At 36.9% G+C, this 26676-nt stretch overlaps 2 protein-coding genes across 6 annotated transcripts; both read right to left on the bottom strand.

Moving 5' to 3' along the window:
* Positions 1-537: 537 nt before the first annotated feature.
* cdc37 (cell division cycle 37 homolog (S. cerevisiae)) lies at positions 538-7783 on the bottom strand. 3 transcript variants are annotated; one of them, XM_041983269.1, is made up of 8 exons: positions 7497-7783; positions 5881-6177; positions 5693-5798; positions 3953-4068; positions 3733-3855; positions 3452-3634; positions 2371-2442; positions 538-2261 (listed from the first exon to the last, which is right to left on the bottom strand). In XM_041983269.1, the coding sequence occupies exons 1-8, from the start codon at positions 7611-7613 to the stop codon at positions 2172-2174; spliced, it is 1104 nt and encodes a 367-aa protein (XP_041839203.1). In that variant the 5' UTR covers positions 7614-7783; the 3' UTR covers positions 538-2171. The 3 variants fall into 3 exon arrangements, with proteins under 3 accessions (XP_041839203.1, XP_041839204.1, XP_041839205.1); XM_041983270.1 differs by having other exon boundaries at positions 7448-7547; XM_041983271.1 differs by lacking the exon at positions 7497-7783 and adding an exon at positions 7369-7447.
* A 1998-nt stretch (positions 7784-9781) lies between these two features.
* On the bottom strand, positions 9782-24982 carry LOC121637819 (intercellular adhesion molecule 1-like). Of its 3 annotated transcripts, XM_041982103.1 has the most exons (6): positions 23408-23544; positions 22618-22879; positions 12361-12627; positions 11752-12081; positions 10963-11223; positions 9782-10763 (listed from the first exon to the last, which is right to left on the bottom strand). In XM_041982103.1, the coding sequence occupies exons 2-6, from the start codon at positions 22763-22765 to the stop codon at positions 10603-10605; spliced, it is 1167 nt and encodes a 388-aa protein (XP_041838037.1). In that variant the 5' UTR covers positions 22766-22879; positions 23408-23544; the 3' UTR covers positions 9782-10602. The 3 variants fall into 3 exon arrangements, with proteins under 3 accessions (XP_041838037.1, XP_041838039.1, XP_041838038.1); XM_041982105.1 differs by lacking the exons at positions 11752-12081; positions 12361-12627; positions 22618-22879 and adding exons at positions 23980-24246; positions 24845-24982 and having other exon boundaries at positions 23408-23737; XM_041982104.1 differs by lacking the exons at positions 22618-22879; positions 23408-23544 and adding an exon at positions 13222-13581.
* Positions 24983-26676: the final 1694 nt, after the last annotated feature.

Below are 26676 nucleotides of genomic sequence, written 5' to 3'. Positions count from 1 at the left end.
ATCTATCTATCTATCTATCTATCTATCTATCTATCTATCTATCTATCTATCTATCTATCTATCTATCTATCCATCCATCCATCCATCCATCCATCCATCCATCCATCCATATATACATATATATGTGTGTGTGTGTGTGTGTATGCAAGTATATGTATACATTGCAAAAATTACTCCATTGACACAAATTTAATCACACAATATTTTGATATTCTATTACGAGTGTAAATTGTCATTTTGAAAATATTAAATATTAATGACACAAGTTTCATGCTTCTGTACCTTCACCTTTAACGGCTGATTTGCTGATTATCTTAATTTGTGAAAAAAGCAGTAAAAAAATACTTAAAAATAGTCAAATTTTTTAAAACTTTACTCACTAACATTTTAAACAGCCAAAATGAAAAAAAAGAAAAAGAAAATGCAAATTAATCAATATGACTTAATCACAAAGCTGTGGTAATGTAATATATACCACAAATACAGATGTTTGTAGTCCTCATAAAAAACTCAAATATGATGGTTCATTAAGGCGGATCCACAAGGGTAACAAAAACCTAACGAGAATATTTGCACAGATTTTAATCTGTTTATAGTCACTCCGTCTAAACAATCTCACGTTTCTTTCTTTAAAAAAAAAATGCTGAAGCAAGCTGAGAAAGTGGGAAAACTGAACTATTAAAAAAGAAAATTATTACTTGTTTATGGCTGTTGTTTCTATCATGGAAAGGCCTCTCTCTCCAAACATAATAGATCTCACATAAACTTTTTTGTCATTATAAAAACATGTTAAAATCCTGTAATAAATGGAAGTAGGTACTCTTACATACTGTTTTGGTCATGCTACAAGTTGCAAAAGATTGGTCTGATGTCTTACTGGAAACGGGGACCATGTTTAGAGTCAAGTTGGAAATGGACCCTCAATTTTTTTTTATTTTGGGACTTCCAAGAAGAGCCATAGCATCTCAATATAAGAAACTACACTGTCCTGTTCTAAAAGACAGACTTCTTTTTTAAAATCTGGAAACCTTACCTAAATTATGTGAGGCCTGAGGTTTCAGTGAAAGTGAAGGAGGTGTTTTCTTAAACATCTGTAGTTTCTGCACATTGTTCCCATAGTTTCATTGAGTGTATATGTATGTGTGGACGTATGGTATATGTATTATTTGTTAGTTTTTTCACGAGTTTGTTATGTTTCTGCAGGTGCCTTTACTCTTCTGTGAATTTTTTCTAAATCAATAAAAATATATTTTTCTAAAAAGATCCTGTAATTAATACATTATAATAGCCCACATTCTTGTATATTTGTTTTGTCATGTTGTCCAATGGACAGTCCCTACAGAGCACTCTCGAAATTTATACCAAAAATACAAAACAAAATACCAAAAAACAAACAAAAACACGTATATGTGGACAGGTGCAATGACGTATATTAATATTATTTGGCAGTCCAACAATGACTGCAAAATAAAGTAGAAGAACTCAGACCCTTTGACTTCACAGGCTTCAGATTGAACTGTCTACCTCTGCACAGCCTCAAGGTGGCGCCATTTATCCCATTTGAACGCCAGATTTAACTGAACACAACTACTGGCCAGTGATATTTCAATGGCAATCTGAACATTTTGCATTTCAGTGGCATTTGTATGATTACTTTTCTCCATGTTTAATTAATAAGGGCTGTAAAAAAAAAATCTAAGACCATTGCTCATCCACTTTATTCATGAGCTGAGGCAGGACGTGGTGGAAATATACCCTGTGTAAAACATTACCAATTGCGGCTTTTGTAAAGGTTATTAATAACCATAAATATGCAAGTAATCATCTACAATATTAATACAGACAAATATCTCATTTTGTTTACTTGGTTGCAGAAAAAATGAGAGAACTTTCTGATCTCTGTCTAATTCATGCGCTAATATTAACATTTACAGAAAAATATGCTATACATCTACACTTTTAACTGAATAGGTTAAACATTATTTAAGTAGATTGATAGTTTGACAAACATTATTTATAGCGGCATATTGTGTTCATGAATGATGCGTCACTTATAAACTGTGGGACATGAAACATAAGAAGAGTTGTCAAATACCCACAAACTAACAAAGCCACAAGCAAATTACACAACATAAAAATTCATCTTTAAATGATTGGGCAGAGGATCATTTTTAATCTTCCTCTTCTTCATCATCACCCTCTCCTGAATCAGGGACCCACAATCCAGAGTCAATACACCTCTTTAGGTGGTATCTTCCTTCCTGCAGAGACACAGTGAAACATTTTCAACATATTAAATTAACTGAATTTTTCCTAGAAACCGCTCAGTTTCTCTTAACATTAAAAAATGAGGGTGAAATACACACTCACCTCAGGGTCCAGCTTGTCCATAGCTTCCTGCAACATCTGCATGTTCTTCTCATCAAAGCTTCTCTGTATTTCCTGCAAGATGCGATCTGTTATAGCAACAGCATGAAGCAACACTCCTACTGAATATTAGTCTTGCGTGGAACATATCTCATACTCTGATATTCTGAACAAGCACCACACGTTTCTTAATTTCTAATCAGTTTGGTATTAAACACAGTTTCAGTAATGACTGAAAACACATTAAGTTGTAAGATTTTTGAAGCATGTGTGTAAACTCAGTAGATGCTGTTATTTATCTGGGACAGAGCTCATATCAGACTGGTGGAGTCCATTCTGTATACTCCCTTCCTTTATCATTCAAATAACACAGTTCACATCAATAAATGTTTCAAACACTAACCTCAAACTTGATCACTACTCAGTAGCTGAAAAAAAATTCAGACCTTTATAACATATATTTCGTTAATATATCAATATTTTATTAAACATGTAATATAAAATAAATAAAACACAGATCAACTGTACAACACAGCAGCTGGATGAGCGTTGATCTCAACTTCCTCTACAGCTAAAATCAGATTAGCATGAGTGATACTCCTTTCAACTGGGCACACCCTCAACATTGTAAACAAAGCCAAAATACTGTTGCTTTAAATACTTAGGAGGAAATTATTATAATGACTTGTTGACCCACTTTTTGGACTTTTCCAGCTTGGGATTTCAGCCAGTACAACAATCATCCTGGATGACAGGGAGAGCTGGAGAGATTAAGCTAAATAGCTAGGGACTGAAGACAATTTAATTGCTGATTTCACTGATTCTGTTACTTACGATTCAAATAAAGCATTAGAAAGAATTTTTCTTAATCCCAGGGTGTTGGGGATAAAGAATGCATCTTTAAGTCTGGCTTGCTCAGACACATCTTAGACTTTGTGAAATAATGTCTACAAACCATTTTCAGTTCCACAAGACAGCTTGTTAATCGTTATTCACTCTGTCTGCAGCTAGTTAACATCAATCTTTATTTTGCTGCCATCTGACCGAGTCCATTTAACTCATTACTGATGTGATTAGTTTTTACCTTTGGCAGTGATTTATAGACCTCCACAGGATCTAAACCACCTGGGCCCAGTCTCTTCTGCTTCTCTTCCTCCTCCAGCTCCTTCATAGCGCTCTCCATTTGGATCTGTGCACATTTACGGACCCGATCCTTCAGCGTCTCCAGTTCATGGTCAAATGCATCTCTGTATGGCTTATCTGCAGTCTGACATGGACAAAAAACATTGAAACAAGCCGAATTCTCCTCAACCTATAAATTCTACAAGTTCCTACAAAGAAAAACAGGCATAATTATAAACAAACCTTGATCTTTGAGAAGAATTGTCTAAAGCAGCCTCTTGGGTCAACACTTAGAGTCTGACCCAAATCCAAGATGAATTGCATGACGATGGCTTGATGGGCAACTTGTTCCATGAGGGCGTGTTTCTACAAAGACATTTAGAGGTTAGTGGTTCCTCCTGGCTATATGAGTTACTCTTTTGGTTTTTTTTAAATCTAAAAATACACATAAATAAGCACTTACCTCATCTATCTCAAAGTCGATACAGATGACAATGAGGCAATTAGCCGTCTCCTCACACACCAGATGTGGATTGTCTGAGAGATACTTCTGACTGTCATCCCAACGCCTCAACATGCCTGGTAAACCACACAAATCCAACATCACTGACAGAAGTCAACTATTCTAGGTTTTAACTTAGTTTATCATTATAGACAGACAAGAAAAGCTGAATCCGCTTCTATGTGTGAAAAATTAAACCTACCACCATTTGCTTTGTGCAGACTTGCATCTAACATCCAACATTTAAAAATGTGGGACTATCTGAAATCCAGCTACCTAGAGAAGGCTGGATACCTATTTAAGAAATACTGACTGCTTAGACAACCAGTCAAATGTCTGGACACACTTACCCATTAAAATTACTAGGTAAGTGTGTCCAAATGTATGACTTTTTTTTACTGTATACTGACCCTATTACCAGTAATTTTTTTTTTTGCTTCACCTCTGTTCCTCCACAAAACTATGCTATCCAAGGTGAAAGCTACATCTTATTCAAATAACCTTTGGATCTTGTGTTAAAGTGAAGCCTGCCTAATTCAAATCTGTGATATCTTGTGCTTTGTTTTCTCTTTGCTATTTCAAGTGTATGGTGGGCTGTCATTCTGCAAAGATCTTAAAGAGCTTCGAGCTGGTCTGAAGAGGGATTTAGAAAAAAAAATATACAGACCAGTATAATGCCTGAATTATAAAAAATGATATCACTAAACATAAAGTGAATGTCAGTTTTATTAGGTTGGCTAGCCTGGCAAATTCATTCCACAAGAAGTCAGTTCAGTCTAAAAAGAAGTGCTTCACATACGGGACCTGCAGAAAACTTACAGCTGTTGTTGTTAAGTGGACATGTATGCATAGGATGTGTGGCCAGTGGACACAGGCAAAGACAAAACCTTCTGGAAAAATGCTGAATCAAAGATTAATCAAAGAGTTATCTGGCCACAGAAAGTCTAGACATGTTTGGGGCAGTTCTAAGGTATGTCTGAAAAGCTACCTCATACCAGCTGAAACTGCTTTAATACCTTCATGGAGATATCTGTCTACATCACCATCAGCCCCTGCAGACTGCCATTTTTACAATGTAGACAGAAAAACATTCCTTCAAAAACCAAACAACAAATGTCTCTCAAAGATGATGCTGTGTGTTGGTTGAGTCTGCTCTACATTTCTGATAGTGGCCTCCAGTAGTAGTACAACACACCGACATGTAGACGTGTGAATGAGACCCTGAGAAGCATGGTGGCAGTTTTGGCAGCTACATCCATTACATTTTAATCATTAATTTACAATCATTCAGTTTTCAGTCATTAATTCAATAACAGTCCGTGCTTGAAGATAGAAACAGACATTTCAACAGGCTGATGAACAAATCCACCAAGTACTGCCTAATAAAAAAGGAAATAGTTTGTAATAAATTTGCAGTCAACAACAGATTTGAATTGTGAAAAAATCTCAAGGGAAATCTGAAATAAGCAGCACTTACACAAAAACTCTTGTGAGTGCATTATTTTGCAAGGCAGGAGTCAGAGACTAGTGGGTAATAACATAAAACACCTACTGAAAGCCATCTCTGTGTAAGGGTGAACTATGAAGATCTCTGTTGGCATATAATGAAAACCGAGGTGGTTAAGAACACAAAAAACTGAGCAGGACCAAATGTGATGACTTGGGAAGTATTGGGGCAAACAAAACAAAAACATATCATACCAAAGTGTTTAATCTCTTGTTTGTACTTCTCCACAAAGGTCTTGTGCTTCTCCACCTTTTCTTTCTGTGTTTCCTCCTTTGTCACAGGCTTGATGTTGACAACACTCTGGACAACAGGAAAAGATAAGAGATGCATGAGTATGCTAATAACTCCCATCAAATCTTGTAACTTTCCTACCTGCCATTACCTTGCTGAAACCTTCTTTGCTGATTGTATCAACATTCCAGGGTAGTTTCTTTTCTTCTCGTCTGTGTTTCTCTAACAATTTCCTAAATGACTTTTCATCCTTCTTTAGTTTCTTCACCTCAGCCTGGACTTTCTTTAGCTCACTTTCTCTGTCCTCATCCTCCTCTCCATCCTTTACCCTTTTCTCCAGGTCTTTCAGTCGTCCCTGGGCTTCCTCTAGTAGCCTCTGGCATTCTGAGTAATTATTTTCCAGATCTTCACCTCTTTGCTGAAACCCAGCCATTTTCTCCAGCCGGGCCTGTTGGGGCATGCAAGAGTGGATGGGGAATATGTGGACAAAAAAAGATGGGCTAGGGTTAGTTTTAAAAACAAAGGAAGAAAAAGAAATTTAAAAAACTTTTTAATTGTTTTGACTGTCTACAGTACCCACAAGTGGCCAAATGTATACATTCACAGATGCAAAACAAATGAACATGACCTTCTGTGCCACAGCTGCACCACCTGATAACTTTTCAACATGTGGCATCATATACACCCTTTCCCACGTCTAGGCAGGTTTATAAGAGTCTACTGATATCAAAAATCCCAAACATGGGAGATAAAATGGACTATGGAAACCAGGGGAAATCTGCTAACATTCCTAACTTGATAACATTTCAACAAGTGGTGATGTCTAAACTTCTAGACACACATCTAGGCAAGTTTTATGTCTACAAATTACAAATGCAGCAAACACGAGAAATAAAAATACAAAGGAAACAAGGGGTATACTAGAGACTATCAGACACACTACCTTTCACTTATCAAGTCACGTGACAGCAAGGCATCAACAGGATAAGCTTATTACACAGATCCAGAGCCAACACACACAGACTAACCATTACTGTGGGATCTATACTTTATTCAATTTATCTTTATTTCATTGTTGTTTTTGCCAAATGATTCCCTGTAAGTTGTAACAGTTCTGAGTTGAAGGTTTTAATAAAAACTGGATAATCAAATATCAATACATTTGCTAAATATACTTACTTGTGACCAATTTTATTAGATAGGAAGTTAATACTTCTCAGTGGCACCCAATGTATTAACTGCAATAGTGGGAGACACTGTCTATAAAATAACCTGAAGACAATAACCTTAACTCTTAAGTCCATGACGTTCAGCTGCCCTCATAATCTATTATCAGTGGATGGAGAAATGTGAGTAAGGACTATAAAGAGAAGAAATCTCTGGAAAAGGATGACAAGGACACTATACAATATGGCAGGGAGCTCTGGGAAAAGCTGAACCATTTGTAAGGTTCATTTTGCCAAAGCTCTGGAGAAACCTAAGTCCTATTAACAATCCAATAATTTTATAGCAAGATTTTTACCTAATATATCTTACAATTTATGGTACTTGCATCTTTACTAAAGTTATGGACCCTGGCTATATCTCAGGTTATTACACAAACTCAAAATTAGACAGTTTACAGATTTATGAGTCACACCTGTTAGCCTCTCTGTTTGTGTTGTGTTTAATCTGGATTTACGTTGGCACCAAATCTAATTTCTACTGGCAAAACTAACCAGGCATGAGACTCCAAACTTCACGGCTACAACAAGTTTCACTGCTGACCCGGTGTCTCATTCTGAACAAGCTCGGCGTGTCAACGAAGGGACTGGTGGTATCTTCATCGTCAGATACGTAGATGTGGTCCCAGGCGCTGTAGTCGATGCCCGCTCCGCTGCTCATGTTTTCCGACTTTCTCGCTTTATTTCCTCCAAATTTACGGCCTGTAAAAGGAGGCTGCGAGGTTTTTCTGTAGAAACGTTACACCAACATGGTATCACACAAATGAGCAAAGAAGACATAATCGGATCTTTAAATCCTCTTAGCTGCACAGGACGCTCATGAGAACCTATTTTTACAAACGTCCTGAGGGCAAACTACTGACGTCATGACGTACGTTTCCGACGCCGTAAAAATACAAGTCAAGTCTTTAAATTACAAGATAGGTTGTATTATGCTGTAACTTAATATTACTTCCATTTGTAAAGAATGTCTTCCGTGTGCATTTATTTATTTATAGTTAAAGAGATACCTTACCAGAAATCAATGAAGCAATTCTTAGGAATGATGATCATGACCTTTTGGTCGTGTTTTAACTTTGCTAATGTGGCTTAACTTAGATGTACACTGCACTTTACTTTGCTTGTTTGCTTTACTGTGCATCAGTCTCTCAAGTTATTCTAGTTTGTTTTATTACTGTATTTATTGCATTTATTTTTCAGAACAGTCTTCACTAAAAATGTTTTTAAACTGATGAGCTATAATCAGATGTTAAATATGATGAGTACATTTTCCCAGCTTCCCATGGTAAAATACATTCATGCAATCATTAGTTTCACAAAATTGTTGCACAATAAATAGTTGCATTCAAAGGAACAGCCAAGGTAACAGTCAAAAAGATTAGTAAAAATATGAACCCTTATTTCAGTACACCAAAAGAGCTAAGTGACAAAGTGTACACTTCTCAGTGAAACAAACATGAGCTGTGAGCACGAAACTGTTCCAGATAAAAATATCTGTAATTTTTAAGATGGCATTATTGACATTAAACCATGGCGCTAGTCTTCCAGACTTCAAATAGTTAAAGAAACAATGTAGGTCATGAAAATGTGATAACAACTTCTAAACAGGGACAATTATCCTAAATAGACTGAGACTCAACTTAACTTTGATGCTCCCAAGTTGAGTGAATTGCAACAGCACAAGCAGCAGTTATAAACAAGCATGATTCAGATTGTTTTCTACTGGGATCAGAGATAAGTATAGTAGATTGAAAGTAAGAGGTTTGATGTCTAAAGAAGCCTGATTTAAACAGAGGATGATGCAGAATTTGTGGAAACATTTAGTGATGAATTAAACTGCCACGCCTTCTTCCTCCTCTTACTTCATCTCTTCATCTTTCTGAAAGGGAGTAAAGGGAGTAAGAAGAGCAAAACATTTCTAGAAATGTACTGACTCACCCCACCCAACATACAAGCTCTGCGATGGAGTTTCCTGTTAAAGTTTTACAAATCAAAGAGCCTCAAAAGACCTTAAGAAGGAATCTGGGGTCAAAGAATTGTGTCATTAATTGATCCTAGCTCTATCAGGACCCTTTTTGGTTTACAGCCCCTGAACAATACTTCCTTTACTGCAACAACCTTGTGAGCATTTCTGATTATTTTCATGTTTATTGTGGGGCCAAACCAGATTTTTAAAGGAAATAAAAAGATAAAATGGAAGAGATGCATCTGATTATATTTGCAAAGTGTCAGTTCTTTCCATGTTAAAAAAAAACACACAATAGAACTTCTATTAAAAATTTATATTTTTATTTTTCATTTATTTAAATTTCACTTTGCACGCCATTCACACATATACAAAACAATTTTCAGTACTTGGTAAAAGTTGCTCACTCTGTTGTGTGAGAGTGAAACCTTCTGAAGGTTTTGTTGGTTCAACATTCAGCAGTGAGTTTCTGCACGAGGATTTTCACATCATAAAACTGTATATAGTTATAACAGCAAATGTTTAAATGAAGATACAAAGTTCTTTGCAGAAACATATTTGAAAGTAAACAACATGAACACATAAAATACGTGTTAATATATACAGCAGCTCCAACCAACATAAAACATAATTTATTTGTCTTATGTTTCGCATTTCCTTGAGTAAATGTCACAGTTTTTCAGCTTAAATATTTACAGCAAATTACTGAGAAAAGGTGAAAAAAGCTTTATTGTATAAATACCTTTAAGCTGATAGATAACATTCTCTAGCCTCATATATAAATTTACATTAGGTCTGAATTCAAACACTGAAAATCAAAGTCTGATTATCAACCAAGCTTTTTAAATGTTTTACATTTTCTACTCCGCTTATATAAAATGTGCAGATTTCATTCCAAGCGAAATAAGTTACCAAGTCCACTTGAACATGTAGCTGGACCATAAACCACCAGTCAGAATAATGTGTCAGTAAAACACACCACAAAGACACAATTAAAAGACTGCTGGTGGTTTCTTTGTTATACTGAGATCCTGACTATTAAATTTGTTGTGCTAACTGTAAAAAAAAACCCTGTGATGCATGTTCAACTGTGACCTCATACTTTTGTGACAAATGAGTCTCATGACCACAGTTCTGCTGCCACTAGCTGAAAACAGGACTATTGTTAGCATGGTATTCCTAAAAAACTAGCATCCAGCTGCAACAGCAATAGACTATAGTCATAGTTGATTTCAATCTTCACATTTGCTTAATACTGACATAGAGCATTTACCCCTTTAACTAAATACTCTGTGACATACCTTCAATAAGAAAAAAATAAAACAGTCTGAGCAGCAGGCATCTTTTATCTGAGCCTCAAGCTTAGATGCAGACTTCTGGTGAGTTCTTTACAAAAGTTAAAATATGTTAGTCTAAAAGGAAGTGATCCGCTCCATTTAGTACAGAGGTCACCTCACCACTGTTTTTTTTTTTTTTTTATATAAAAATGATCTAATTTCTTAGCTAGCATTAGTAAAGAGATGACAGGAATGAAGGAAAAAGTCTTGTGACCCAAGCCAGATCCAGATTAGAGACATTGCAGCTGATTCTCAATGTATTTAAGGGGCCTTGTGAGTCAAACACTGCAGATAAAGCAAAACATTCTAGCTCCCTTCCAGTTCCCATCGACATTTACGTAAAATTTCTATTTGACAGGAATTTGAGTGTGTCGTTTTTTCAAATGGAAAACATCCATCAGGCTGTAGTGTCCCATTCGGTTGCGTTTATAAGACTTGTATACTATCAGTACCACGCTGCAGATCAGAACTAGCCCTACTATTACTCCAAGAATAATGAATATGATGTCTGCAGAAAAGGAGAGAAAAATAGAAAAAGAGAATATCATAAGTCAGAGAAAACAAAACATCAAAACAGCCCCAATATTTTTTCTTCACGATGTCATGAGTTAAACTAAAACTGCTGCTGCTGAAATATTGGAACAAATACTCTGACTTACTTCCTTGAAAACATTTGAACTTTAAAGGCTGAGCTTTTCAGAACTTACCTTTAAATGTCACTGTGACGTTAAATTTCACAACAGTGAAACCCACGCTGTTGCTGATATTACAGATATACTCCCCTCCATGCCAAAAATCTACTGATTCTACAGTGAAAACACGGCCATTGTGGGGGAGGGTATCAAGTGGGATCATCCAGGTGTAGGAGGGAGGAGGGTTTCCGTCAGCCGAACAGTTCAGGTGTAAAGTTTCACCTCTTTTGATATAGATATTTTTTACCTCTGATGATCCCTCCAGCTCAGGCCCGTCTGTGTGTTGATTCAGAGGTAGAAATAAAACATGTTATTTTACCAAGATGGAAAATATTTTAAAATTCTTAAAGATGTGTGTTAGTGATGACGATTAACTCATCATCTCTTGGTTCTGCTATAAGTAACCAAGTAATGATAACTGAATCATTTTCACTTGGTTACTTGTGCTGTTATGTTGTATAAAAAGAAGAGCAGCCAACTGTTACCACACAGTGCTGCTCTTGAGAGCCTTTTTAGTTTCTACAAACACTTACTTCCACTCTTCATGTTTCAGAGGACATCTTTTCATTGGAAGAAAGATGGAACGATGTGTACAAAGTTGTTTCTTAACAGCAGCAAAGCTTGTAGAGTTAAGTATAATTTCTTATAGCCAACATGCCCTTTGAAAACACACTGATGATGATCAATGATTTTTACTGAGCAAGCAAAAGCCAGCAACAGTGGGATAAAAATGAAGCCTTGCTGAATGTATGTCAATTTTGCCCAAAACCAAAGTTTGTAAAATAGGTATGGGGTCAGACTCACAGTGGACCGTAGCAGTGAGTTTTCCTGACTTCACCACTGGAGGGGGCTGTGGTCCTTCAGGTCCCATTTCCAGTTTGGCCTCACACCAGAACTCTGCTCCATTATCTGCTTTAGTAAAGTTGAACTTCAGAGTGAAGTCGGCATTCGTTGGTTCTGGTTTGTTATCAGTGGATTTCAGCTGAACCAATGCTGTCTGTCCTTTGTAGAAGGTCACAATGAGGTTGTTAACAGGGGCAACATCCAGTACATCACACCGCAGTGTGTGCAGACCATTCTTTTTTATTGGTCCAGTGTGATTTACAAAGCCGATGGACACATTATGAGGAGGCTCTGTAAAGAAGAGGAAAAAAGCAAAGATGCAAATAAATATATATATATATATATATATATATATATATATATATATATATATATATATATATATATATATATATATATATAAATTAATAAAAATTGATGAGCTAAGCAAAGCAAGATAGACTGACAACAACAGCACACAGCTGAGCATAAACTTTGTAACTCTAATTCAGAACAAATTAAATGACGTGTTTTCTAACCATTATTAATAAATCCATCACTAGCTAACGTTTTAAGAGTCTCTGTACTTACTGTAGACAATGACATCCAGATCTTTACAACACTGGACACCGTTAATAGTGCTGTAATAACAAGTAGGAGATGGGCGCCATTCAGTTATTTTATCAACTATCCATGAAATCTCGGTTCCATTTCGTGCTTTCTTTCCCACATTGTGCTCCAAATCTAATGTGTGAGAAGAGCAGCTCCTACACATTGTACATGTGGCATTGACTGGATCACCGTACTTCACTACCACTTTGGAAGGAGTGAATATGGGTTGTTCTTGACAGGTATAATCTGTAAGAAACACAATAAATATCATGATGAGGTATAAGAATATTTTCACACAATTTTTATACTACTTGTAATAAACAATATAATACACAGTTTTTGTACATGTAGAGTAAATAAGTCTAAAAAAGTTTTCATGGAAAAAGTCATTTATAATTTTTCTCTCTAAATGGCCCTGTTTTAAATCTATGCAACCACTAATTCAATAGCTTTGTAAATTGTGTAAAGATCTACAGTTATGTATGATTTCCACTAGTTTACTGTGATTGCTGTTAAATTCTAGATCGGGACGTAACCTCCTACTTTTGGCTATATTTAATCATCCTACACTGCTAATATTTTATTAATTTGCTCCAAATTCTAATTTGCTTTATCAACTTTAGTACTACAATAACCGCAATAGGTAGAGTGACCGCAAAACACACGTAGGTCTAATAAACATTTAAAGATAAAAAAAATAAATAAATATGATCAATCGAGATCTGTTTAAATTATGTAATTTAAGACGCCTGTATCTGTTACAACATAAAGCTGAATAACAGTAAGTTATCTCTTCAGCCGACAGAAAAATTAATTCTTGAACTGAAGCAGAAAACTTACTACATCCGGTCACCTGCAGGTCGGGCAGAAAACTCAGCAAAGAAACGACTATAATGTAACGGAAAGACATTTTTATCCCGTTAGTTTCGCAGGAAAACGAGCTGTCCGGCATTGAAAATCCTCGTACACACGGTTGGACAGAAAATGGCTGGAACTGAACGTAAGAAGCGTCTAAATGCTCCACACCCTCTTTGGTTGTCTCGCACAGTCAGAGGGGAAGAATGTGCAGCAAAAAAATGTCCCGTAGTTTCCCAAACTGATGTCACCACTACAGAGGAAACGAGATTCTGAAATTGAAAGTGGAAGTGTTTTTGTAGCGGAAAGTCTGTGGTTTTTCGGAAAATCCCAGTATGAATCATGTCCTCGTAATTCCTTTAAAAATCTTTTTATTAAGACGATATAAAATGAATCATTTGTTCATAGTTTTATCCAACATTTTATCTTGTACGAAAGGAAACATAACCCACGGTGACGCCTTAAAAGCTGTAAGACAAAAATCACAACATACGCCACATTTTACTGTGCGTAAGTGAATCTGGCCTATTTTTATGCACCACTTATCAACAACAGAGCAGAATGTTTTCACCCAGCAGCATTAAAAGTTCAGGCATAGCTTCCCTTATCTACTTCCTGCAGCCCTTTCTCCATTTTGTGAAAGGAGAAGTTATCCACAGGATCAACTTTCATGTCTGAAGACAAAGGAACTGTTAGCTACTTTTACTGGTCTGGTATCTTTCATTGATTCATATTCCATAAATGCTCTTCAGTCATGCATTTACAGCTACCAAGCTATTTATAATGTGTTTATTCTAGCCGCTCTGACTCCAACTGGTAGCATACTCTGTAGACACATAACTCTCTATCTGATGCCCAGATATTTTAATAACAGGTGATATGAGGACAAGAGAAACAGAGTTATAGTAGACAAAGAATATCTGAGATTCTTTTATGGAGATTGTGACATGTCCAGGATTTGTTCAGTTAAAAACTTCCTTCTGTTGTTCCCTGGTGGTGGAACGATCTACCAAACTCTGTCCTATCTGCAGAGTCCTTATCCACTTTTAAGAGCAAGCTAAAGACTCACCTGTTTAAGGAGCATTTCTGCACTTAGCTGAACTCTTCAACTCATCGGAATGAGTTAGAAGGATTTGTCCGGCTCTTTGGCTCAACTCAGCTCTGAATAAGCTGCGTGCACTTACGCCAAAGATGATGATGTGTGATGAAATCGTGATCTTGTATTTAAACAAAGGACTATAATAGAGAGGGAATTGAAAAAATAAATAAGTAAATTACAATATAAATGAAATAAAATAATAATAATAAAAAACACTGCCTCTAGCACTACATGGCAGCACCTCGGTCCAACTGGACTCACAGTCCAGTAACTTGTAAAGCACCACAAATCAGTCCCTGCTCTTTCTCTTTTTTCTTTTTAAAGCATGTTTTTTATTTCAAAGAGAAAAATTTCTAGTGATTCTTTTATGCATTTCCAGGATTTGTTCAGTTAAAAGCAAATCCTACAAACACTCAGGGTCATGCTAACGCACCTTTGAGTGCTGACATGCTGGCAAAATAAGCATTTGTGTTGTTTTCAGTTGTGCAGTTTTATTAAAATACAATAATCAAATTCCAGTAGTTTCTTTTCATAAAAAAAAACCTTTGTTATATGAGGTTATGTCTTCTTCTTACTAACCCCACTGACCAACTCTCAGACTCACCAGGAGGTTTGAGGTTTTATTTAAGAAGCATATATTCACTGACTAAACCTTAGAGGGTACCAGAGGCACCTAAAAAGAATGCTGGAGGGGCTTGGACATAGCAGGTGGCAAGATTCTTTACAAACTGGAGAAGATATAATTCATGACTCTCCCTCCTCATTTCAGGTCTGCAGCTGCAGTCTTCTTGTGGCGGAAGAGTTAACTCTCTTCAGGAGAAGCTCCTTCCACTCCGATTCAACAGGTCTGTATTGATGAGGTACCACAATGCAGGCCTGCTGGCCAAGTTATTAATTTCCTGTTTGAAAATAAAGCTGTTTTCATTTGAATCCCATCATTCATTTATAACCAAAGCTATTTCTTTAAAGATTAGGACAAACAGGTCTCAGTGAACATTTATGTTTTTTATTTATTTATTTGTATTTATTTAAGTAGTAGTGCACCTAGAATGTTTTTTAAATAACATTATATGCCTTTATTGTTATGGAAACCACATGTGCTGTTGTTAAAATGGACATTTTTTCAATAAAACAACAACAAAATGGTAATTCTGTTGGTTAAGCATGGCTCAAAACACCAATCACTGTTTCAAAACAGGTTTAGTTTTTCAAGCTCAAACCCAGAGTAGAAGCAACAGTTTGAGACTTTCTCACATTATGAAAATAAAACCAAACCTCAACCAACCCCACCACTCATGTGAAGAAGGCCAGTTCTCACCTTGCAGGCCCAAACCAACCTGTGTCAGTGAGATCATTTTTGTTTTAAATCAGCTTAGTTTGTTGTTTTTGCCAGAATTCTCAGATTAATTTCTGTATGAACTGAAAAAATGAAAACTTAAAAAATACTGTCATACATACATATAGACTATAGTCTTACTGCTCTCATGATGTGAGGTTAGTAAGAAAGACCTCAAACCAAAGTTAAAAATATGGTTCATGTAAACAAAGTGAGAAAAGACATTGTGTTAATGCCTGTGGTTGTTAGAAGGAACCAAATGGAGAGGGGTGTGTAGATGAATAGAATAGAATAGAATAGAATAGAATAGAATAGAATAGAATAGAATAACTTTATTGTCCTTGTACATTATACAACGAAACTGAGTGCAGTCCTCCTCGGTGCATGTGTAAATGAATAAATAAATGAACTAAATAAATAAAAAAATCAAATCTAATAAAAACAAGTAAATAAATCACAGAGATAAAAGTGCAAAGTTAAAAACACCCCCACACACACACACATCCAACTAATTCATTCATGGCTCCCTAATATGGGCCTGCTTAAATTTCACTCACATGTCAAGCATGTGCTTTATCTTCCCCTTTATGCCATGCTATGACTCTGCAGCGTTAGAAATAATCTGACACCCTGTATTTCCAGCAACTGTCTGAGTTCTACAACATAAAGAGAGAATGAGAATGCAAAGCAGATAATTAGGGTCACTGAGAAACTGTTCCTTTAGGATTTAATTTAAAGTGGAAACAAATGAGTGTTTTATCTGACACAAAGAACCTAAATTCCCTGCTTTGTTTCTTTTTGTTTCTTGATTTCAAGCAGAACATTTTCTATAGTTCGTCTCTATGTCCAAAATATTCTTCCATGTAAAGAAGATGTAATTATGTCTTTTTTTTAACTGATTTTATTGTTCAGCACTTTGGGCAGCTGGGGTTGTAGTAAATGTGCTTTACAAATAAACTTGAACTTCACACATGATTTTGCTGGGATTATTTGAGAAAACTTTGGTGATCTTTGTCCTTCTGAAGTTAAGACAGAGGCACAAATCACTTCACACCACGAGAGGATTTTGCAGAATGGTTTTTTAAAGGAAGTATTTAGCAAGTTAATGAATGACTCTTAACTAAGAGAATCAATGCCCTCCTTTTTTAACCCCCAGGTTAACAAAGGGACAAACAAATAACAAAAACAGTAGTTTAACTAAGGATTCACATACAAAAGCCTAAATAATAAACAGAACCAAATGGAGAGGGGTGTGTGGATGAGCCTGTCAGATGCCCATGGTGTACTGGGAAAGTTGTAGAAAAGCTCATAAAAATGCGGCTCCTCAGTCCTTAATGTGACCCCTCTTGAGCATTGATTGGCTGGAAGAGGCCACCAATTAGCAGAAGGAGGAGGAGTGTTGCAAAAAAAAAAAAAAAACTCAGCAGCAAATATTTATTCATTTTCCTGTTTGGAATGAGACAGATGTCAGGAGGCCCAATGCCGTCTGTCCTCTGTGGAGTGCCACAGTCGAGTTTTACACTGCAGAAACATTGGCCAGTATGGCAGTGTGTACTGGCCATACATACCTCCACTCCTACAGGTGTTTATATTGATTACTGCATTCTAGTTTAATTTGCTAACCTTCTTAATTAACTCAGCAATGACACCAACAACATTGTCTCAACCTTTGTAATTCAAATCAAACAGCATTTAGATTGGAGAGTACTTGTAGTTGTTTCTCTTGAACTTAAGGAAATAACAGAAACAGATGCTTCCATACACCCATAAGAGATTGGCTGGACTGATAGGGTCACTGTTGGCCATTAGCCCAATGGCCAACAGCGGTGGTTAATGAGTGGTTTGCCTCTGGTAGATGCAGCCATGCTTTCTATGTTTTTTAGGACTATTAAACTGGGTTGTCATGAGTAAGTCCCCATTTTGCTTTGTTAAATCTTGGCATGTTACAGACACAATCCAATTCAATATAATTCACTGTAGTGACTGCGGGTCACTACAAGGCAGCAGCTTATTGCGAAATGAAACAGACTTCCTTTTTACCAGGAAGGAAAACTGCCAGCTAAACTAAGCTAAGAAAAGTTTCCGTTACAATTGTTTAAGCATGGAAACGACAGGAAAGAGGGGACAACAGCACCATAACTCTAAGCCAGGGATACTTACTGAGAAAGAAAAGAGAAACACAAGTTAATTACAGTTATATAGAGAAAAGAGAAAAGAGAGAAGGAAATAGAGGAAATCAGTCATGGAATTATGGGATGTCTCCAGGCAGCCTGAGCCTATATACTACTTGGAAATCCATATAGAAGCATAACTAAAAAGATGGCAAACACCTCATTTGCATGCATATGTATGCATGTTTGAAATGTCCCCACCTACATTCTGCCATTCATGCTTTATGTTGACATGGTAGTTAGACAATACATCCACTAGAGGGGAGTGCAGAGTTCAGTGTTCACTTCAGAGTTCTAACATCATTTTCAGACAACAGCAAACATCTGTTGCAAGCAATATGAAGCAAGCAGCACTTACACAAAACCCTTGTGTGTGAATGAATTTTGCAAGGCAGGAGTCAGAGACTAGTGGGTAATAACAAAGAACCCCTACTGAAAGTCATTTCTGTGTAAGGGTGAACTAAGAAGAATTCAAAGGAACTCACAATTTCTGTTTGTATATAATATAAAAACAAGGTGATTTAGAACACACACACACACACACACACACACACACACACACACACACACACACACACACACACACACACACAAAACTGAGCAGGACCAAATGCGATGACTTGGGAAGTATTGGGGCAAACAAAACAAAAACATATCATACCAAAGTGTTTAATCTCTTGTTTGTACTTCTCCACAAAGGTCTTGTGCTTCTCCACCTTTTATTTCTGTGTTTCCTCCTTTGTCACAGGCTTGATATTGACAACACTCTGGACAACAGGAAAAGATAAGAGATGCATGAGTATGCTAATAACTCCCATCAAATCTTGTAACTTTCCTACCTGCCATTACCTTGCTGAAACCTTCTTTGCTGATTGTATCAACATTCCAGGGTAGTTTCTTTTCTTCTCGTCTGTGTTCCTCTAACAATTTCCTAAATGACTTTTCATCCTTCTTTAGTTTCTTCACCTCAACCTGGACATCCTCTTCTCCATCCTTTACCCTTTTCTCCAGGTCTTTCAGTCGTCCTTGGGCTTCCTCTAGTAGCCTCTGGCATTCCGAATAATTATTTTCCAGATCTTCACCTCTTTGCTGAAACCTAGCCATTTTCTCCAGCCGGGCCTGTTGGGGCATGCAAGAGTGTATGGTGCATGTGGATAAATGACTAAAAACACTGAATAGTGAGAAACTGGCTCTCCCCTTTCTTTCTACAATTTCCAGTCTCCATTAAATCAATAGCAGAGATTTTTATGTGCAATAAAGCTGTTTTATTTACCTGATCGATGCAGCAAGGTGTGCTGGTGGCAGCAGGAGCATCCAGGATGCTGTTCGGCTCCGTCTCTGATGAACATGGATCAGAACCATATTATATAAAATAAAGTGGCGAAACTGGTGAAGTAGATCAGCTCAGCTATTTGGGTGGTATTTGACAACAACTCTTAGGTCTAGACAGACGCTTTAATGCTTCTTGTCCTATTTACTAACCTTCAAACGCCTCTGAGGTTGCAGTGTTTTCACTGCGGATGCCTCCAGAAGCCACGCAGGAGTCCATTGCTGTGGTGTTTCCTGAGAAGGAAGGTCGGTGGCCCAAGGTATCAAATAATTTACTGGTTTTTTGGTTTGTTCCACTCCAGTTGTTGTGGTCCTTAATTTATTTGTAGTCTTGTTTGAGTTTTCTCTATGCGCTGCTTCCCACTGCATGTTCTGTCATTGTGAAACAAAACTTACACACATTCATCTAAATAAGGTGGACAGTCTGCTGCCAGCATAGTCAGTGCGAAAAGTAAGCCGGTCCTCTACACCAACAAAACCTCCACTGAAGAGGCCTCAAATAACCAGCAGTAATAAACCAGCATGATTCAGATAGTTTTGTACAGGGATCAGAGATTAGTATGGTAGACTGCAAGTAAGAGGTTTGATGTCTAAAGAAGCCTGATTTAAACAGAGGATGATTCAGAATTCGTGGAAACATTTAGTGATGAATTAAACTGCCACTACTTCCCCCTCCTCATACTTCATCTGCTGTACATTTCTTTCTGAAAGGGAGTAAAGGGAGTAAGAAGAGCAAAAGATTTCTAGAAATGTACTGACTCACCCCACCCAACACACAAGCTCAGCAATGGAGTTTCCTGTTAAAGTTTTACAAATCAAAGAGCCTCAAAAGACCTTAAGAAGGAATCTGGGGTCAAAGAATTGTGTCATTAATTGATCCTAGCTCTATCAGGACCCTTTTTGGTTTACAGCCCCTGAACGGTACTTCCTTTACTGCAACAACCTTGTGAGCATTTCTGATTATTTTCATGTTTTATTGTGGGGCCAAACCAGATTTTTAAAGGGAATAAAAAGATTAAATGGAAGAGATGCATCTGATTATATTTGCAAAGTGTCAGTTCTTTCCATGTTAAAAAAAAAAAAAAAAACACACACACACACACAATAGAACTTCTATTGAATATTTACATTTTTATTTTTCATTTATTTTAATTTCAGTTTGCAGGCCATTCAAACAAAACAGTTTTCAATACTTGGTAAAAGTTGCTTACTCATACCTTTTAGCTGATAGATAACATCCTCTAGCCTCACATATAAATTTACATTAGGTCTGAATTCAAACACTGAAAATCAATGTCTGATTATCAACCAAGCTTTTTAAATGTTCAATAAAATAATGTTTTAAATACAATGTGATAAATACAAACAGGACAGTGGGATTGTGAAATGTTAATAAAGGCAAAAACTCTTTTTGATGTTACTGACAACATAACTGTGCCAAACACAATAAAACAGCTGGTAATATTTGACCTTTTTTTTTGCTCCGCTTATATAAAATGTGCAGATTTCATTCCAAGCGAAATAAGTTACCAAGTCCACTTGAACATGTAGCTGGACCATAAACCACCAGTCAGAATAATGTGTCAGTAAAACACACCACAAAGACACAATTAAAAGACTGCTGGTGGTTTCTTTGTTATACTGAGATCCTGACTTTTAAATTTGTTGTGCTAACTGTAAAAAACCCTGTGATGCATGTTCAACTGTGACCTCATACTTTTGTGACAAATGAGTCTCGCGGCCACAGTTCTGCTGCCACTAGCTGAAAACAGGACTATTGTTAGCATGGTATTCCTAAAAAACTAGCATCCAGCTGCAACAGCAATAGACTATAGTCATAGTTGATTTCAATCTTCACATTTGCTTAATACTGACATAGAGCATTTACCCCTTTAACTAAATACTCTGTGACATACCTTCAATACGAAAAAAATAAAACAGTCTGAGCAGCAGGCATCTTTTATCTGAGCCTCAAGCTTAGATGCAGACTTCTGGTGAGTTCTTTACAAAAGTTAAAATATGTTAGTCTAAAAGTAAGTGATCCGGTCCATTTAGTACAGAGGTCACCTCGCCACTGTTTTTTTTTTTTAAATAAAATTTATCTAACTTCTTTGATAGCATTAGTAAAGAGATGACAGGGATGAAGGAGAAAATCTTGTGACCCAAGCCAGATCCAGATTAGAGACATTGCAGCTGATTCCCACACCAACAGGTCTCACACAAATGAGTGTCCCAGCCAACACGCAGATGAGTTATTGTGTCTGTGCTGAGTAGTGATGACCCTGATCATGGACCTGTATTGAAGGAATTCACCGACTGGTGCAGGTCATTAAATATCAACATCAGTTAAACAAAATGTGTGCATTGACTTTCGGAAGAATCCTCCGAACATCTCTCCTGTCAGGAGGAGCAGTAGAGCTGGTTAACACTTACAAATATCTGGGCACCCACTTGAATGACAGGCTGACCTTTGACCTTTATGTGCACTCTGTGTGCAGGAAGGCTCGCCAGCGCATGTATTTTTAAGCTTTGTAGTTTTAATGTTGACAGGACTTTTTTGCAAATGTTTAATTCTTGTGTTATTGAATCACCTTTAACCTTCAATGTTGGTACGACTCCCTTTCTCTCAAGAACAAGAACAGATTGCAGGGGATTGTTAGACTGTGTGGAAAAATTGCAGGGATCTCCCTGAATGACCTTTCAGTCCTGCATCAAACCAGAGTGCAAAACAAGGCTCGTTTAATCCTTGCAGCCCAAAGCCACCCACTGGCTCATGAATTTTTGCTGCTTCCATCGGGGCGCAGGTACATCCTACTAAAATGCAGGACTAACAGACACAAATACTCTTTGTTTTTATCATAGTCCTTTTAAATATTTATTGTTATTTGTGTGTTTGTAAATGACTGACTGATTGACTGACTGTTTTTACTGCTGGCTATACAGCAAATTACCCTCACGGGATAATAATATTAATAATTTCTTGAACCTTGATTCTCAATGTATTTAAGGGGCCTTGTGAGTCAAACACTGCAGATAAAGCAAAACATTCTGGCTCCATTCTAGTTCCCATCAAATTTTATGTTAAATTTCTATTTAACACATTTGAGTGTGTTGTTTTCTCAAATGGAAAACATCCAGCAGGCTCTAGTGTCCCATTCGGTTGCGTTTATAAGACTTGTATACTATCAGTGCCACGCTGCAGATCAGAACTAGCCCTACTATTACTCCAAGAATAATGAATATGATGTCTGCAGAAGAGGAGAGAAAATAGAAAAAGAGAATATCATAAGTCAGAGAAAACAAAACATCAAAACAGCCCCAATATTTTTTCTTCACGATGTCATGAGTTAAACTAAAACTGCTGCTGCTGAAATATTGGAACAAATACTCTGACTTACTTCCTTGAAAACATTTGAACTTTAAAGGCTGAGCTTTTCAGAACTTACCTTTAAATGTCACTGTGACGTGAAATTTCACAACGGTGAAACCCACGCTGTTGCTGATATTACAGATATACTCCCCTCCATGCCGAAAATCTACTGATTCTACAGTGAAAACACGGTCATTGTGGGGGAGGGTATCAAGTGGGATCATCCAGGTGTAGGAGGGAGGAGGGTTTCCGTCAGCCGAACAGTTCAGGTGTAAAGTTTCACCTCTTTTGATATAGATATTTTTTTACCTCTGATGATCCCTCCAGCTCAGGCCCGTCTGTGTGTTGATTCAGAGGTAGAAGTAAAACATGTTATTTTACCAAGATGGAAAATATTTTAAAATTCTTAAAGATGTGTGTTAGTGATGACAATTAACTCATCATCTCTTGGTTCTGCTATAAGTAACCAAGTAATGATAAATGAATCATTCTCACTTGGTTACTTGTGCTGTTATGTTGTATAAAAAGAAGAGCAGCCAACTGTTACCACACAGTGCTGCTCTTGAGAGCCTTTTTAGTTTCTACAAACATTTACTTCCACTCTTCATGTTTCAGAGGACATCTTTTCATTGGAAGAAAGATGGAACGATGTGTACAAAGTTGTTTCTTAACAGCAGCAAAGCTTGTAGAGTTAAGTATAATTTCTTATAGCCAACATGCCCTTTGAAAACACACTGATGATGATCAATGATTTTTACTGAGCAAGCAAAAGCCAGCAACAGTGGGATAAAAATGAAGCCTTGCTGAATGTATGTCAATTTTGCCCAAAACCAAAGTTTGTAAAATAGGTATGGGGTCAGACTCACAGTGGACCGTAGCAGTGACTTTTCCTGACTTCACCACTGGAGGAGGCTGTGGTCCTTCAGGTCCCATTTCCAGTTTGGCCTCACACCAGAACTCTGCTCCATTATCTGCTTTAGTAAAGTTGAACTTCAGAGTGAAGTCGGCATTCGTTGGTTCTGGTTTGTTATCAGTGGATTTCAGCTGAACCAATGCTGTCTGTCCTTTGTAGAAGGTCACAATGAGGTTGTTAACAGGGGCAACATCCAGTACATCACACCGCAGTGTGTGCAGGTCATTCTTTTTTATTGGTCCAGTGTGATTTACAAAGCCGATGGACACATTATGAGGAGGCTCTGTAAAGAAGAGGAAAAAAGCAAAGATGCAAATAAATATATAAAATAAATAAATATATGAAATAAATGAATAAATAAATAATAAAAATTGATGAGCTAAGCAAAACAAGATAGACTCTGACAACAACAGCACACAGCTGAGTATAAACTTAATCTAATTCAGAACAAATTAAATGACGTGTTTTCTAAATATTATTAATAAATTCTTTACTAACTAAAGTTTTAGGAGTCTCTTTACTTACTGTAGACGATGACATCCAGATCTTTACAACACTGGACACCGTTAATAGTGCTGTAATAACAAGTAGGAGATGGGCGCCATTCAGTTATTTTATCAACTATCCATGAAATCTCAAATCCATTTCGTTCTTTCTTTCCCACATTGTACTCCAAATCTAATGTGGGAGAAGAGCAGCTCCTACACATTGTACATGTGGCATAGATGGGATCACCGTACTTCACTACCACTTTGGAAGGAGTGAATATGGGTTGTTCTTGACAGGTATAATCTGTAAGAAACACAATAAATATCATGATGAGGTATAACAATATTTTCACACAATTTTCATACTACTTGTAATAAACAATATAATACACAGTTTTTGTACATGTACAGTAAAAATGTCTAAAAAAGTTTTCATGTGAAAAATAATTTATGATTTTTCTCTCTAAAAATAGATCTGTTTTCAATCTAAGCAACCACTGAATAACTTTGTAAATTGTGTAAAGATCTACAGTTATGTATGATTTCCACTGGTTTACTAAATGCTGTGAAATTTTAAATCAGACAGTTACCTCCTAGTGTTGGCTTAAATATCATTAAGGTACCATCATCCTACATCTTAAATACTTTTATAATTTGCTCCAAATTTGAATTTGTGTAACTTCAGTACACAGCTGTCAGAGCAGGATGTGTAAGGCTTACAATAACAAGTCAATATTTTTAAGACATACATGGTTTCAATGTTACAATATTCAGACTAAAAACTTCATTAACCCTGAAAAAGCTGATTGACTCTTATGAAAAAGTTACCAGTAACCTTAATCTTCAGCACACAGAAAAATGATTTCTTGGACCAACAAGCAATCAGACAGCAGAAAACTTACTACAGCCAGACACCTGCAGGTCGGAGAGAAAACTCAGAAAAATCATGACCAAAAACATGTTATGGAAATCCATTTTTCTCTTGTTAGCTTTGCAGGAAAATTAGCAGTGGTGGTGGTTAAAATCCTCACACACAATGCTGGACAGAGAGTGGCTGAAAATGAAAGTAGAAACAGTTTAAATGCACCACACCCTTTTTGGTTGTCTCAGAGAGTCAGAGCAGAGGAAGGTGCAGCACACATTTCATATAGTCTCCCACCAATGTGGGAAAACTAAACAGATTATGAGTGATGCCTTCATGACCCATGTCTACGGGGACAATTTAGCCAGATGTAGCAATTTGATCTCACTGAACCCAGTCATAGACCTCACATCTGAAAACACCTGGTAGTTATTCTCCCACTGAAGAACCAGTAGCCTATACATCAAGTAAGAAATCCTTTTAAGTTAAAATAAAATTAACCATTCTGTTTTGCTATTCATTTTCTTTTAAAGTAAAATATTTTCAAGAAAGTATAACAGAAGAATTTTCATAGTTTTATCTTGTGCTAAATGAAAAGTAATCATGACTGCACACAGTGACGACTAAATAACAAAAGATCAGCTTGGCAAACTTTCATCCATTATAAGTAAGTTGTATATATTTTTAAGTTAAATCAAAGTTAATATCTGTCAGATACACTTAAGCAAAAAGTACAAATCACAAACTGAATTTATACAGTGCTTGAGTAAGTGTAGCCCATTTCCATGTACCACTCATCTGCAACAGAGCAGAATGTAATCACAAGCTTCAGAGGCATATTTTCCTTATCTGCTTCCTGCAGCCCTTTTGTTATGCACAGGATCAGTTATCATGTCTTAAGACTGAGGAACTATTAGCTGGTTCCTTGTATTTCTTTCTTTCATTCCACCATATTCCATAAATGTTCTACAGTCACATTCATGCATTCTTTGCTGCTGCCCAGTTATTTATAATGTGTTTATTCCAGGCCTCCTGACTCCAACTGGTACGCTCTAGACACATAACTCCCTAACAGATATTTTAATAATAGTAGGTATGAGTAATAAGAAGGCAGAGCCTGAATCCAGAGCTACAATATGAGGTCTGTCAATTAAACTAAACCATAAAGGGAGCTGCATGTCACAGACAAAAAAGATCATCCTCTAAACCTGCATAATAGGCACATGCTTCATCTCCATGGAGCCTGATTTCAAAATCCTAAATCTGTTTACATCTGTTTACTATTTTTCTCCAGTCAAAAGCTTACGGTTTAGACTACACTTACACTACATCTTCAGAAACACAAGCTTTGGTAAAAATATTCCATGTTAGTAGCAGCTCGTAACATTAGCAGCTAAACACAACACAAACACAAAGGAGTGAACAAACAGTGAAACTCAGGGTTTATGGAGCCAGTATGGAGAGATGGAGGAATTACTACATGATTTTAAACAGAGTACTAAGCTGCAGCTTTCCTATACATAGAGGTGTTGTACCAAACAGAGCCGGATCAACACATGACTCTCAGTCAGATTGTGCCTAAAAAGTATCTGCTGCAAACTGAAGTGAGGTCAGTTCAGGTAGGTTTTGAAAATAAACTCCACATAAATTTGTTTTGTGTTACCTTGGCATGTGTCCCTCTGTGAGTGGCAACCTGTGGTTCTGTTTGCTTCATCACTGATCAACACTTAATGGAACATGGCCCAACTGGGTGAGGAGCAACTGGGATGAGGATAAGCACATGCACTTCCAAATCCAAGGTCGTGGTCTTCAGCCTGACAAGGGTAGAATGTCCTTTCTAGGTCAGGTATGAAACCCTTCACCAAGTGGACG

The sequence above is a fragment of the Melanotaenia boesemani genome, chromosome 4 (assembly GCF_017639745.1).
Source record: "Melanotaenia boesemani isolate fMelBoe1 chromosome 4, fMelBoe1.pri, whole genome shotgun sequence".
In the NCBI taxonomy this organism is placed as follows: domain Eukaryota; kingdom Metazoa; phylum Chordata; class Actinopteri; order Atheriniformes; family Melanotaeniidae; genus Melanotaenia; species Melanotaenia boesemani.
Note: the sequence above shows the minus strand (reverse complement) of the source record. Positions and strands in the feature narration are given on the sequence as shown.

Coding starts and splice junctions, on each gene's coding strand:
- LOC121637819 (XM_041982103.1), bottom strand. CDS start 22,765: ATGATCCCACTTGATACCCTCCCCCACAATGACCGTGTTTTCACTGTA. Junction 12,628..22,617: donor CGTCACAGTGACATTTAAAG/GTAAGTTCTGAA, acceptor TGTTTCTTACAG/ATTATACCTGTCAAGAACAA. Junction 11,224..11,751: donor ACTCACTGCTACGGTCCACT/GTGAGTCTGACC, acceptor ATCAACACACAG/ACGGGCCTGAGCTGGAGGGA.
- cdc37 (XM_041983269.1), bottom strand. CDS start 7,613: ATGAGCAGCGGAGCGGGCATCGACTACAGCGCCTGGGACCACATCTAC. Junction 2,443..3,451: donor TCTATAAATCACTGCCAAAG/GTAAAAACTAAT, acceptor CGCATCTTGCAG/GAAATACAGAGAAGCTTTGA. Junction 2,262..2,370: donor TGGACAAGCTGGACCCTGAG/GTGAGTGTGTAT, acceptor GTGTCTCTGCAG/GAAGGAAGATACCACCTAAA.